The sequence below is a fragment of the Miniopterus schreibersii genome (assembly GCF_964146895.1).
Source record: "Miniopterus schreibersii genome assembly, chromosome: 10".
Taxonomy (NCBI): Eukaryota; Metazoa; Chordata; class Mammalia; order Chiroptera; family Miniopteridae; genus Miniopterus; species Miniopterus schreibersii.
Genome location: NC_138110.1, coordinates 73252941 through 73267004, shown reverse-complemented (window position 1 = coordinate 73267004; position 14064 = coordinate 73252941). Strand labels below are relative to the sequence as shown.

The following is a 14064-nucleotide window of genomic DNA, read 5'->3' as shown; positions in this document are numbered from 1 at the left end:
AGGGAGTGAGAGAGAGATAGAAACATCAATGATGAGAGAGTCATTGATCGGCTGCCTCCTGCACGCCTCCTGCTGGGGATCGAGCCCGAAAACCTGGGCACGTGCCCTGACTGGGAATTGAACTGCCATCTCCTGGATCATAGGTTGATTCTCAACCCCTGAGCCACACTGGCTGGGCCTACTTGACATTCTTGAAACAGCAAAACTATGCAGACAATAAAAGATCAGTGTTTGATGAGGGTGGAGGGAGGGAAGAATGAACAGGCAGAGCACAGATTTGAGGAGCAGTAAAAATAATTTGTATGATGTTATAATGGTGGATAGATTTCATTATATTTTTGTCCATACCCATAGAATTTACAACACAAAGAGCGAACCCTAAGGTAAACTGTAACTTTTGGGTGATTAGGATGTGTTTCTTCCTTAGTAAAAATGTACCATTCTAGTGAATAGCATTGAGAATGGGGGAGGAGATGCAGGTGTGGGGACAGTGGTGTGTGAGAAGTCTCTGTACCTTCCTCTCAATTTTGTTGTAAACTTAAAACTGCTTCAAAAAATAGTCTTTAAAATATACATATACATAGCCCATTTCAGTGTATTCCAATTGCTATAATTACCCAAACAGGGAGGAATATGTTGGGAATGGGATATAGATTATGTGGCTTTTTGAAAAAGTAATTTTAATGATTACTTCTACTTATTTTCTTCATTCTTTTCCCTTTAACTTTTTGGGGGGCATGGTTTGGCAGTGAAGAAAATGGGGATAAAGAGCTGGACATTTTGAAAAAGCTCAGTGACTCCAAAACTATACAAGGATATAATAATTGAAACTAGTCAATAAGAAGCCATACTATTCTTAGCAGAGTGCCATATTGATGCCCAGAAAATGATACGCTATCTCATAAAAATCAATAAACGGAAACTAGCACAAGACAGTGCTGTACAGAAGGCAAACAAGCCACATTATTTAGATGAAGAAAGTAAATATGATTTCACTCGGGGAGTGGGAGGCTTGATGGCCCCTCTCAACAGATGCCTCGCATGCAGCAAAGGGGACTAACTGTGTGTGTTCCTTCAGCTCCTCCGTCAGCAGGAGGCCTGTGGAATGAGGATGCCATTCTTTGAGTAACCAGATGTGACAGGCGATATCACTTAGCCTCAAGTTATCAGAGCATGTTATAAGGTTCGCCTTGTCTGAGAAGGTCCTTTGTGTGTAGAACCAGAGACCAATCGCTAGAGTTTTCCACACCCCAACTCATAAACTAGGTATTTGTGAAAGCTGGATGGAGACATCAGATCAGGTGAAGTCTTGTAAACTGGCCTAGAGAACTTACAGGGTGCTTTTCTTTGCACATAAACCTAAATATGTCATTTTTCTGTTTGCAGAACCCATCGTTTTCAATGTTCTTCATCTCTGCAGGGCTCAATAAAATTTGTTATTAAAATAGGAATGCATAGATGGATATTCCTCTGGAATTAGCTATTGGAAAGGGTGTGGGTTATTAGCTATTTGAAGGGAGGCCAGAGGGGAGAGTAGAACTCATTGACCTAGCAATTGGGACACCTGGCTCTAAGCCCACCTTCCCCATCTAAGCCACTCCTAAGCATTTGTCCTCCATAAACACACTCAGCTCCCCTCTATGATTCTAGAAGTTTCTCTCCCCTATGACCTGGCTCACAACAATGTGGAAGCGTGGGCTTTCCATGTCTTTTTACTGTTGTGGGACTAAACTAATAGCTCACAGTGGAATTCACACTATGATTTACTCCCAAGAACTAAACAATTGATTTATGTCAAGTCTAAAATAACCAGGTAATGAGATAAGTAGAGGGCACCTGACTCAGCCTCACTCATGAACAGTTCCTTTCTAGGCTCAGACAAAATTTCCATATTTTATCTCAGAAATGAATATGTAAAAAACCTACATTATTCCTTTGGAGTGTCAGGGAATTCTCTACCTGTCAGCTGTGCTGAGATGCCAGTGATACACCGCTGTCCCGGCTTTTCTTTTCGCCTTCTAAGTTGGGGGTGGTGGTGTCTGTTTTAGATTTGTGTATTTTGTATGTTGGGGGAGTAAGTAGGATGCATTTAATTATTTTGCTCTTAGCTGGAATACATTTCATGGCTAGAACTGGCTGCCTCTGCTAGCCATTCATTGTGGCTTCAAAGACAATAATTAAGCCATTAGTACCTCCAATGCCATGGGCCAGTGTCGATGAGATCAAAGACACATAAACTGACTCCCTAGTAGCATCATCTGTAAAAAGGGATTGTGCTATCTATGTCCAGGACATGAACGAGTCTGTAGGACAAAGGAGCCAGGGTGGGAGATCTAGGCACTTCCAATTCACTATGAGCTCAACTTGTTATCCTAGGGTTTCCTGTGTATGGCTGCTCTGTTATATTTTCCAAGTACCCATCAATGCCCCTTCTACCTACCACAAAATCCAAACTTTTCATATGTTGTGGGTAACCCCACCTGAACTGACCCAGTCCACTTTTTTTTGGCTTCATCTCCCAGTTACCTTCAGAAAGTACCAGATGAAACTACTTGCAATCCTAAAATCCAGGTGTACTTTGTTGCATGTGCTGTGTAGTCCTCTATAAACCCCCCTTTCATTTTAACTTGTTGAAATTGTGAGCCTCAACGTAATTCACCTCAACTCGACATTGCCTGCCATATGAAGACTTCCCTTCTGCTGACAGCCATTGCCTCATGCGTGCTATGTCATAAATCTATCACAAAACTTACTGCCAGTACTCTAGTTGTTCGCAAAGAACACTCCTCTTTCTCTGTGATTTATGTATTTTATCTAACTTATATCCTCTGTGTAGCAGATGATGTTTTGATGTCCTGCCTTCATTCCCTTGGCCTATCCTGGAGGCCACCTGTAGATAGTACCTACATATGCCAAAGTCTTCATGCATCCCTCTGTCCGAGGGTGTTCTCTGATGAGGAAGCAGGAATGATCTGCTTGGGGCAGGAGAAATGTCATGGATTTAATGCCCTTCAGGGGCAACCCTCAGCTAAGGAAGAATGAGAGCTGGTGGTTAAATGTTCCAGCTTCTCCGCCGTTTGATGAGACAACTCAGAGATGTTGTAACTCTCAGAGGGTCTCAGTAGTACAATGCTGTGGTGATGGTCTGCATTTTGTTTATGTATCTCTGTATCAATTCCCTTGGTTGTTTCCCCCCCACACTGACTCCAAGCTTGGCCGTGTAGCTTGCTTTGGTCAATGGGACATTGTAAATGTGATACAAGCAAAGATTTTAAAAGTGTTTGCACACTGAGGCTTGATCTCTCCTTGATATTTTGAAACCTCGCTTAGACCAGTGGGATTGAATCCCAGTTGCCTACTTGTTCCCAAATTCACGTCTTAGTATCTAACATCATATTTGCTTATTGAATGTATCAGTCTTCATGTGGCTTCTTCTATAAATCCTTGGTTACAAGACTTCTGTTTAGCTATCTTCAGTTGGTCATTCAGGTTGATTATTCTATAATTTAGTTGTAATTCTGATTTGATCCTGGGAAAAGGTGAGTGTAACTTCCATCTACTCTGCCGCCATACTGGATCCCCAAGAAACATAAATTTCTATTCTATCTTTCACTGAGTATCAATCCAATAGGTTGTTGGTGGTGTGGAATCCCTAAACTTATGAGTAGTTTAATAAAAACTGGGGTTAATAAAAATTTTAACAACAGAATGGTGAAAAGCAGACCACGAGGTCCTGAAATAAACTGGCATGGTTAGACCAAGCTGGTTTATGTGGCTAATCATTTATGGGAATCTCACTCAGTCCATCCAGTCTGAAAGGCTGGTGCAATGACTCCAATGATGCATTGACTGAACCACGGCCAATAAACAACAAAATTCAAATGCTCCTTGAAAATAGTTAAGAATATAAACATCACATTTGATTGCCTTTTCCTCATGTGTGAAATGAAGGGTTAAACTAATTTCATTCTAAAAACCCTTCCTACACTGACAGGCTGCAATTCCATAATTGTAGTTATTATTTGTAAAAATCTAAATGACTATGGATAAAGCAATTAGAATAATTAGCCAGGTATGCCACAATATTTTGGTGAAGTAGCAATCTCCCAGTGGTCTGACAAGTGACTAGAAACCATTATTTATAAAAATCACTAAAACCACATAAATCTAAGTCACCACAAGAACACTTTTCTTCCTACCTTTCCCTTACCACTACACCCCTCAAAGGAAGTGTCTACACTTGATGCCTCCATGTCACCATATATACTGCTACTCTTCACCATCTGAGCAGACAAAATTAAGTCTGCAGTAAGACCTTGATCAAAATACAAAAGAAGTGAAAAATTACATCTCTTTTTCTCAAGTGAATGAATATACCTAGAAAAGGAAATAAAAAGCATCTAAAGTGGAAAAAAGAAGTCAAATTGTCACTGCCAATGACATATGCTATATATAGAGAAAACTCTAAAGACTCCATAAAAAACTAGGAGTTATAAATGAATCCAGTAAAGTTGCAGAATACAAATTTAATATGCAGAAATTTGTTCCATTTCTGTACATGCATTTACAACTGCATCAAAAAGAATAAAATACTTTGGAATACATTTAACCAAGGAGGTGAAAAACCTGAAATCTGTAAGACAATGATGAAAGAAATTAAAGATATCACAAATAAATGAAAGGATATATTGTGTTCATGGTTTTGAAATATTAACATTGTTAAAAAGACCATAGTACCCAAAGAAACCTGCAGATTCAATACAATATCTGTCAAAATTCCAATGGCTTTTCACAGACCTAGAACAAATAATTGAAAAATTGATAGGTAACCAAAAAGAGCCTGAATACTTAAAGCCTGAGAAATAAGAACAAAGTTGGAAGTATCACACTTCCTGATTTCAAACTATACTACAAGGCTATGGATAATCAAAACAGTATGGTACTGGCACAAAAATAGACACATAGAGCAATGGAAAAGAATAGAGAGCCTGGAAGTAAACCCACACTTATATGGTCAATTAATCTACAATAAAGGAGGCAAGAATATACAACAGGAAAAGGCAGTTTCTTCCATGAATGGTGTTAGGTAAACTGGTCAGAAACACACAAAAAATAAAACGGGACAACTTTCTTACATCATATACAAAAAAACTTAAAATGGGTTAAAGTTTTAAAATATATGTAGAACCTGAAACCATAAAACTCCTAAAAGTAAACTTTGGAAACAAACTCTTTGACATTGGTCTTAGCAACATTTTTTTTGGATATGTCTCCTTGAGCAAGGGCAACAAAAGCAAAAATAAACATGTGGGACTACATCAAACTAAAAAGCCTTTGCACAGCAAAGGCAATCATCAACTTACTGAACGGGAGAAAATATTTGTTAACGATATGTTCAATAAGGGGTTAATATACAAACTGTATAAAGAACTCACGTATCTCAACATCAAAAAGCCCCACACAATCTGATTAAAAAATAGGCAGAGAACCTGAATAGACTTCTCCAGAGAAGCCATAGTGATAGCCAACAGACACTTGAAATGATGCTCAACACCACTAATTACCAAAACCACACCAGAGTATCTATTGTCAGAAAGTCAACAAATAACAAGTGTTGGTGAGGATGTGGAGAGAAGGCAACCTCCATGCACTGTTGGTGGGATTGTAAACTGGTGCAGTCACTATAAAAATAGAGATTTCTCTATATTCTACAATAGAACTCCTGTATGACCCAGCAATTCCACTTCTGGGTTTTTATTTATCTGAAGAAAATAAAAACACTAATTTGAAAAGATATATACACCCCTATGTTCATCGCAGCATTATATGTTCCACCAAGATATGGAAGCCACATAGGCGTCTATCAATGGATGACTGGGTAAAGAATGTGAAACACACACACACACACACACACACACACACACACACACACACACACACACCGGAATATTAGTCAGCCATAAAAAATAATGAAGTCTTGCCATTTGCAACAACATAGATGAACCTAGAGGGTAAAATGCTAAGTGAAATAAGCCAGACAGAGAAAGACAAACACTGTATGATTTCACTTGTATGCGGACTCTAAAACAAATCAATGAACAAACAAAACAAAACAGAAATAGACTCCTAGAAACAGAGAACAGACTGATGGTTGCCAGAGGGGGTAGGGTCAGGAGGATGGGTGGAAAAGGTGAAAAGGTTTAAGAGGTTCAACCTTCCATTTATAAATTAATAAGACAAGTGTGTGTGTGGGGAAAGCACAATCATAAAGAATTTAGTCAATATTGTAGTAACTATGTATGGTGACAAATGGTTGTTAGACTTATCACGGTGATCACTTCATAAGGTATGTAAATGTCAGATTATTACATTGTATGCCTGAAATTAATATAATATTGTATTCCAACTATACTTTAATAAAAATGGCTGATAATAAATATTTAAAGTACACATATCTGTCAACAGATTCCTACCCATAATAGTGAAGAGCTCTTATAAACCCAAAATTAAGACAAAAAAATCCATAAGAAAGATTTTTTTTAGAGCCAAAAACCTGAACAAATACTGTATAAAGAAGAATATCCAAATTACCAATAACCATATGAAGAGAAATTCAGGTTCAGTCGATTATCAGGAAAATGCAAGTTAAAATCACAATGAGACACCACTCCACACCCACCAAGGTAGCTAAAAAAGAAAAAGGCATAAAACATCAAATGTCAGTGAGAATGTGGAGCAGTCAGAGCCCTCACACCCTGCTGGTAGAAATGAGAATTGGCGTAGCTGCTTTGCCAAACTGTCAGCTTGTCTATGGTATGCAGAATTCTCGGATGGCCCCAAGAGTTCCACTCTCTAGTGCATATGCCTTGTAAAATCCTCTCCCCGTGAGTGCAGGCAGGACTATGAATATGCTGGATTTTACTTCTGTGATCAGGTTACATCATGTGACAGAGATGAACAGATTTATCAAATATAGTAAAGATCCCAAGTCTGTTTAGTTGAATTAATTTAAAAAAAAAAAAGAAGAAAAAATCAAGAGAAATTATCGTGGGTGGGCCTTACCTAGTTAGGTTAACCTTAAGCAGGGGTTGGTCCCTTCCTGAAGGAAGAGGTTTGAAGGGTCAGAGCGTGAGAAGGCCTCTCGAGGGGGCCATGTGGCAAGGTCATGATAATAACCTCCAGGAGCTGAGAGTGGTCCTGGCCCATCAGCCAGCAAGGAAATGCAGACTTCAGGTCTCTAACTACAAAGAACTAAATCCTTCTAAAAACCTGAATATGCTTGGAAGTGGATTTTCCTCTAGCTGTGCCTCTAGATAAAGACACAATGGCCAATATCTTGATTTTAGCTGGTGAGGTTTTGAACAGAAGAACCAACTAAAATGTGCTAGATTCCTTACCCACAAAAACTATGAAATAACAACTTTGTGTGGTTTTAGGCCACTACAATTGTAGTCATTTGTTACACGGCAATAGGAAACTGATACAGTCTCATAAAGTTGAAAGTATGCATGCCCCTTGACTCAACCATTGTATTCCTAGGAATGTTCCCAACAGAAAGCCATATATGTTTTCACCAAAATACATAGACCACAATATCCACAGAGGAAAAATTTATAATAGCCTAAAACTAAAAACTACCCAAGTGAGCAAGGGGGAGACTTATGGGAAGCTGATATAATATTTTATTTCTTGATTTGGGTGCTGGTTACACTTGTGCGCCCTGCTGGTGAAAATGTATTAAGCTGTGCTCTTTCCTAAAATAGATTATACTTCAATAAAATTAAAATGATCAAAATTTTATTATTTCATTACCCAAGGACACAATTATTATTAGATTTAAAAATATTAAAGTTTCATACATATAAAAGTACCCACATGATTTTACTTGTGTGATCATCTTAGCCTCAGTCCTACATGAACAAAACACAAAACATACCATAGCAAAAGGAAAACACCTAATTGTCAGTTGTTTGGATTTTTATCCTAATTGTTACTTGATTGTTGGCGAACCTTCAACATACTGTTTTAATAAATATTTTTTGTTTTCTTTTAAAAGGAATTAAATTTAGTAGCATATTGAGAATTTTAGGGCATTCTTTGGAATAACGCCTTTGTTATTACTGTAAATTCACTCACTCGCCTAAACATATGCACTTTCTCTGATGAACGTACATTTTGGGGCTAGGCCATGATAAAATAAAAAACTTTAGTCTCATCACACCTTTGAGAGGGTAAAGTTAAAGATATTTTTACTCCATTTTAGAGAGGAAATGTAATGGTTTGCTCATGGTCTCGTAAGAGTATATGATCTTGCAAAATAATCAATAGATATTCATTGAATGCCTCATATGCCAGCCACTGGGCTAAATATAAAACTATAAAAAGACATAATATATTGTTTCTCCTCTTGGAATATTTATGAAATACCTGAAGAAATGCATACTCATATACAATTAATTAATGACATTGGTTCATGCAGGATGGGGCAAAAGTAGGTTTACAGTTGACACAGAATTTATTCTTGGATTATTATTTATTATTTTATGATTTTTCATACAAACAACTGTAAACCTACTTTTGTCCCCCTCTGTATGTTCATGCTAAATAAGTATGAGATAAAGAAAGAAGTAATAAGAAAAAAGGGGAAGGAAAAATAACAGAACTCTAAAATGGTACCCCAAAGGCAGAGAGCTCTTGGCAGTCAGGAAAGGCTTCCTGGAGGCAGCATGATAGGAGAAAAAAATTATTTTTGATAGAGAAAATTTGGTTTTAAATCTGGCTCCTCCCCCCCCCCCCCACTTTCCATATATGAGCAATGACTTTACCTCCTGAAGCTTTAAGTTTTCCATCTGGGAATTAGGGCTGATGCCAATAATTTCTACTTCACAGGTTTGTGATGTTAAATGAAGAAAGTTAGTAAAATAGCAGATTCCTCTAGTCTGCACCGCTGGCCTTTCTTTGGGTGAATAAATAATTACTGAGAATCTTTGGTGTCTGACCCTGAGTATCGGAGAAGATGGGGCTTAAGGGAGTTGGGAAGGATACTAAGTGTTAGAGAGAGAAAAGAGAGGGAGGTATTGGGGGTTGAAAATTTTAAAAAATGGTAACAAATATTGACAAAAGTAAAGCACAGCATGATGAAAACAAGGCAGGACAGAGTTTAGGAAACATGGAGCAATACATACAATTAAGGAGGCTCCCTTACAGGCCGGCAAACCTGGCAATATACTGGCGAGGGTGAGGAAGCCAGAAATACAGAAGCTATCCCTGAATATTTACCTTTTAAGTGGAACGACAATACTTACAACCCTTGCTGCTTACACATGTGAAATGACTAGAGGAGGACTGATGGCTGTACTAGCGTATGTCACGTAGGCTTTGCTCTTTGTCCCACAGGAATTTGGAGAAGGGAAAGCTCACTGTCGCCCATAGCATCAGGGAAGGTTTGGAGCTCAGTCTCAAAGGATGGGTAGGACAGAGGGGGAAATAGAGGGTTTGTTCCAGACAGGTGTAGCATCCTGCAGAGATCCATCAGATGTAAGTATCTTGCCGTAGAGTTATTTTTATTTAAATATGAATCAGCAAAAATCATTTGGATAAGAGATCTTACTTCTGAGAGGTGATGGAGAGGTGAGGAAAGAAGGGGCAGGCTGGGTAAAAGCCCACGTCTCCTAGACAGGGACTGCAGGCTTGAGGCCGGGCTGCAACACCGTGGGCTCCTCTCCAAGAAAGAACGGGGGAGAAAGAGACTTAGGTATCTGATTTCACGCAACGTATGAGTTCCCCGAGGCTTTAAGGTAAGTGTATTGAGATGACCCAGACTCATTTATGCTGAGATTGTCTCTACATTTTCTTGCTCAAATTCCATCCTCAGAGCTGTAACCCTTCATTAAGTTACCTCTATACCAAAAAGCAACCCTCTTGGACAATCAATAAGTTAAGCCGTTATCAATCTCAGGTCCAGCTAGATTTGATTAAGTTTCTCAGGTCAGGTCCTGGGCGCATATTTTCAAAAGGAGATAGCAATATCCGCCTGCACTATGAAACGGTGCATGGTAAGGGGAGAGAGTAAGGGCTATTTCTGCACCGCTGCAGTCCACACTCAACAACTAGAGCCTGATTCCTTTCCAGCGAACCCCAAAGCCCACACACCCTGCAGGGCACTGAGCCTGGTGTGGCAGGTGCTAGGTGGAAAGAGCGTGAGTTCGCCAGTGAAAGATCTGGGTTTAAATCCTTGGTTGTTTTTATCTTGGGCCTTATGGAGCCAATTTCCTCACCACGACCACAGGCTTAATGATAAGAGCAGCTTCCCAAGAGTTGCTGAGAATATTACGTAAGAATGTATGTAAACACTCCAGCAGGTAAAGGTGCCCTGTAACTGTCAGCTAATAACCGTCACTCGTCTACTACTTACGGTGCCTGGATCCCCTGTCTTGCCAAGTTTGGTCAGGAGGGTGGGAAGGAAGGACAGGGTTGGCTTGCTTACCGCCTTGGTGGCACTTTTTGAAACAGCCCACGGGCCCTGGGCCAGAACCCAGCCGGCTGCTGGCTCCCTGGCTTCCTCTCTCCCCTGCTCCACCCACGCTCCCCTCCCTCCCCTCCCCTCCCCGGGAGCAACAAGTTCTCTTCCCGAGACCCGCCCACGCGCCCCTGGCAGACCCGGCGCCTCCTCCTAGACCTCTGACAAAACGCGCTGTCAAACCCACCTCGGGGCGAAATCTCGGCTGCCAACGCCCTGGGGAGGCGGGAGAGCCCGCCGCCAGCCAAGGAGCCCCCCCCCCAGAGGCGGGGGAAGGCAGGCGGGAGGCGTGGGGAGTGGGCACCCAGGGGCTGATAGGAGTTCCCCGTTCGCGCTGCCCTCGAGGGGCAGAAGGACCCCAGAAAGCGCCCACCGCCCCTCTCGAGCCTCTCTCCTGGGATCCCGAGGAAGGAGGTGGGGCCCGGGCAGAACCGCACACCCCTCCACCCGGCCCTCTGTTGCCAAATCGCATCCTAAGCGTCCTGCTGTTCCCCTCACCCGGATTTCTCCTTGCACCCGCGCCCTACCTCGCCTCTCGTCAGGTCCCTTAAGGACGCTTGAGATCCCTGCCGCGACGTTCCGCAGGGAGAGCTAGCAGGTCCACCAAGCCCCCGCGCAGCCCCGCGCCCTCCTCTCCTCGCCCCCCAGAACGGGAGCCCTGCGCTCCCCAAAGGAGTCCCCAGGCGGTCTAGACTGGAAGGCTCATCCTGGTGCCCGAACGGTTGAACTCTGCCAACTTCTTGGAGTGGGGATCCCCGCGTCCTCCCGGGAAAGCCGAGCTGGCCGCCCACATACCAGGAGAGCCACCTCGACTTCTCCGCGGGGAACTCCCCTCAAATCTACCTTTCCAGTGTCTACAGCTCCGCTTTGAGAACTTGACAGCGGACAGGAGTGAGCTCCTGGGGTGGGCTGGGTGGGCGGGGGCGAGAAGTTCCGCCCTGATTTTGGAAAGAAAAAAAACACATAAAACAACCAGTTCCCATTTCCAAGTCTCCTGGAGCCAGGGGAGCCTCTTTCCCTGGAAAAGAGCAGGGGCGAAGTCACCGGGAGGGAAGTCCTCCTGGCGCGGGGTCCGAAAAGCACGGAGATGAATTGCAATGTCCAAGCTGCTAGCCCTGTAGGTCAGAAACTACTCTTTCTCGGGAGATGGGAGCCGGGAATAGATCCATCCCTGGAGAGACGGCCAGCGCCGAGCCCGGAGGTTCAGCACCTCATGCCTGCGTCCCCAGGCAGCCTTGAGAACTTGGTACCTCGGACAGCAGCCCGGGCGCACGGCATTGCTGGAACGGTGTTACCCGGTTTTCTCCCAAAGAACAATACATTATTTTTATGACCTTACTAGTACAATTGAAGGACATTTTAATTACATAACACGGGGCAGATCACCGGAGGCAACATCGTGTTAAAGAGCCGATGGCAGAATGTCTGCATCGCAGGAGAAAGAGAGAAAACTTGCAAATCTGCAACGAGATTGCGCAGGACCGTGTCCCCGTTTTGAAACAACATGCGAAATGCAAGGGAGCTCTTACCTTTCGGACCCCAAAGCCGTGCTCCGCTGCAACTTGGCGAGCCGCTTCCTCTCCTCCTTCGTGCAACTCCACGAGAAAATGATTCGTGAAGACCGGTCTCTTGGCAGATGCAAAAACCATGACACCGAAGAGGAGCCCGGCGGCCACCTTCCACCGGGAGACACCGCCGCCTTTCATCTTCGGGAGTGGAAAGTGGTGCTAGGAGGCGCGCAGGCTGGCGGCGCGGGGAAGGTGCAAATAAGAAATAGAGATAGTTTTTTGTTTGTTTGCTTGCTTTTTTTTTTTTTTAAGGAATCTTTGTGTAGAGAAAGAGACTAATCAGGGGCTTGGAGCGCAGCAAATCAGTGTGTGCTCTCCAGCATCTGGCCGGCGGCCGGCGGGCTGGCGGAGGTGCGAATGCGAGGCGCGGTGTGCATTCGGGAGAAAGAGCGAGTGTCTGTCTGGGCTGGATGCTAAATCTGCATTTTCAGCTCCTCCTCAGCTCCCATCCCTCCGGGGCGGGAGGAGAGCGCCAGTCCGGGTGACGTGCGCCCGCCAGCGGCCAATGGGGAGCAGAGAAGCGGCGGGCCCCGCCCCGGGCCACCCCGGCCCGCCCCCGGCCGCCCCCGGCTCACCCGCCCTTCGGGCCGCCCTCGCCCGCGAGGGGCGCCGCGCCCCTTTCAGCACCGCGGAGAGCTCCGCCGCCGCCCAGCTCCCCGCTCCCCGGAAAATCCCCCCAGCACCCCGCTCGGCGCCCCAGTGATGTCATTGTTTGTGGAAATCTGTCCGGCTCAGGAAAGGGAATTACGGCTGTGCTGCTCTCAGGCCCCTGGGGAGCCGGGGCACCGGCCTCTGCCTGGATGCCTGCCCTCTGCTTATTCCCCCTGCAAAACCTGCCCCTGCCCCCCCCCCCCCCCCCCCCCCCCCCGGCGTACTCGCCTCCCCTTCTCCCAGTAACAAAGCAAACATCAACCCTCCTCCTGCCACTCTGGGAGACCACCTTTGCTCCCCTTCTGGCCCTGGGAGGGTTGGGGGACAGCAGCCCTCTTGAGGTGACTCCTGGGGGCCGGGGTGCAGGAATGAACTAGTATTATTTATTTATGATTTCTGTATTTCTGTATTTACTTTGGTAGGCTCCAGGCTGGTCTGGAACGAAACAGCTGGGAAGCCCAGCAGGAGGTAAAGCTGCCCCACCAGCAGCTGCCATTAGAGGAGACTCCCCCAGGGGTCCTGAGCTGCTCCGCAGACACTTCCTTCAAGAGAGCCGGGCGGCGGGAGGCTGGAGGAGCCCTCTCGGTGTGAGGGCCTGGGGGCCTTGGGAAGGGGCAGCCGCCGGTCCCAGGAAAGGGGCCGGACTCCGGTTGAGTGTCCTCCAGCTTCATACTGGCAGGGGGTCGGCTAAGTTACCCAGTTAAGAAACATGCACTCGCACTCTGCTAACTGCTCACAACTGACTCCTTCCTGCCCCAGAGGAGGCAGAGCTGCGATGTCTGCAGCCAAATGAGGGCAGTTGTTTTAAAGCGACACATATATTGTTGAGTTACAGGGTATGCACAGGGGTCTCGATTCTCATTTAGCTCCAAACTCAAAATTCTGCCTTACGTGGATAAGAGAGGTAAGTGACCTTTTCCCTAGAGATGTAAGTATATGCAAAACACACACACACACACACACACACACACACACACACACACACACATCATACTGACACATTTCACACACATACACATATCTATCTAACTCTCTATCTCTCTATCTTCACAGGATTTCCTCTTTTCATTTTAGCATGAAGTCAGAACCTACAGGAAAAAACCCTACTATTGGTTAAAATGAGTATACATTTAATGCCATGGACACACTGTCTTCAGAGTAGATCTCAATTCACACAGTGGCTTCCTTAGACACCTTCCAAGCATTGCCAAGTGAAAATGTAGGCATTACTGAAGATCTTGATTAAAGCATAAGAAATTATTATTATTATTATTATTATTATTAGGTACTTGAATTACTCTAAGAAAAGCTAAGTGAGGTGCTGAG

General features: G+C 44.1%; 1 protein-coding gene across 1 annotated transcript in view; it reads right to left on the bottom strand.

Moving 5' to 3' along the window:
• Positions 1–12527, bottom strand: part of PCSK2 (proprotein convertase subtilisin/kexin type 2) — a 180136-nt gene extending 167609 nt beyond the window's left edge. Inside the window, exon 1 of the mRNA XM_081149046.1 lies at positions 12049–12527. Within this exon, the coding sequence (XP_081005172.1) occupies positions 12049–12225 (177 nt within the window). The 5' untranslated portion in view covers positions 12226–12527. The remainder of the gene's footprint in view (positions 1–12048) is intronic.
• Positions 12528–14064: the final 1537 nt, after the last annotated feature.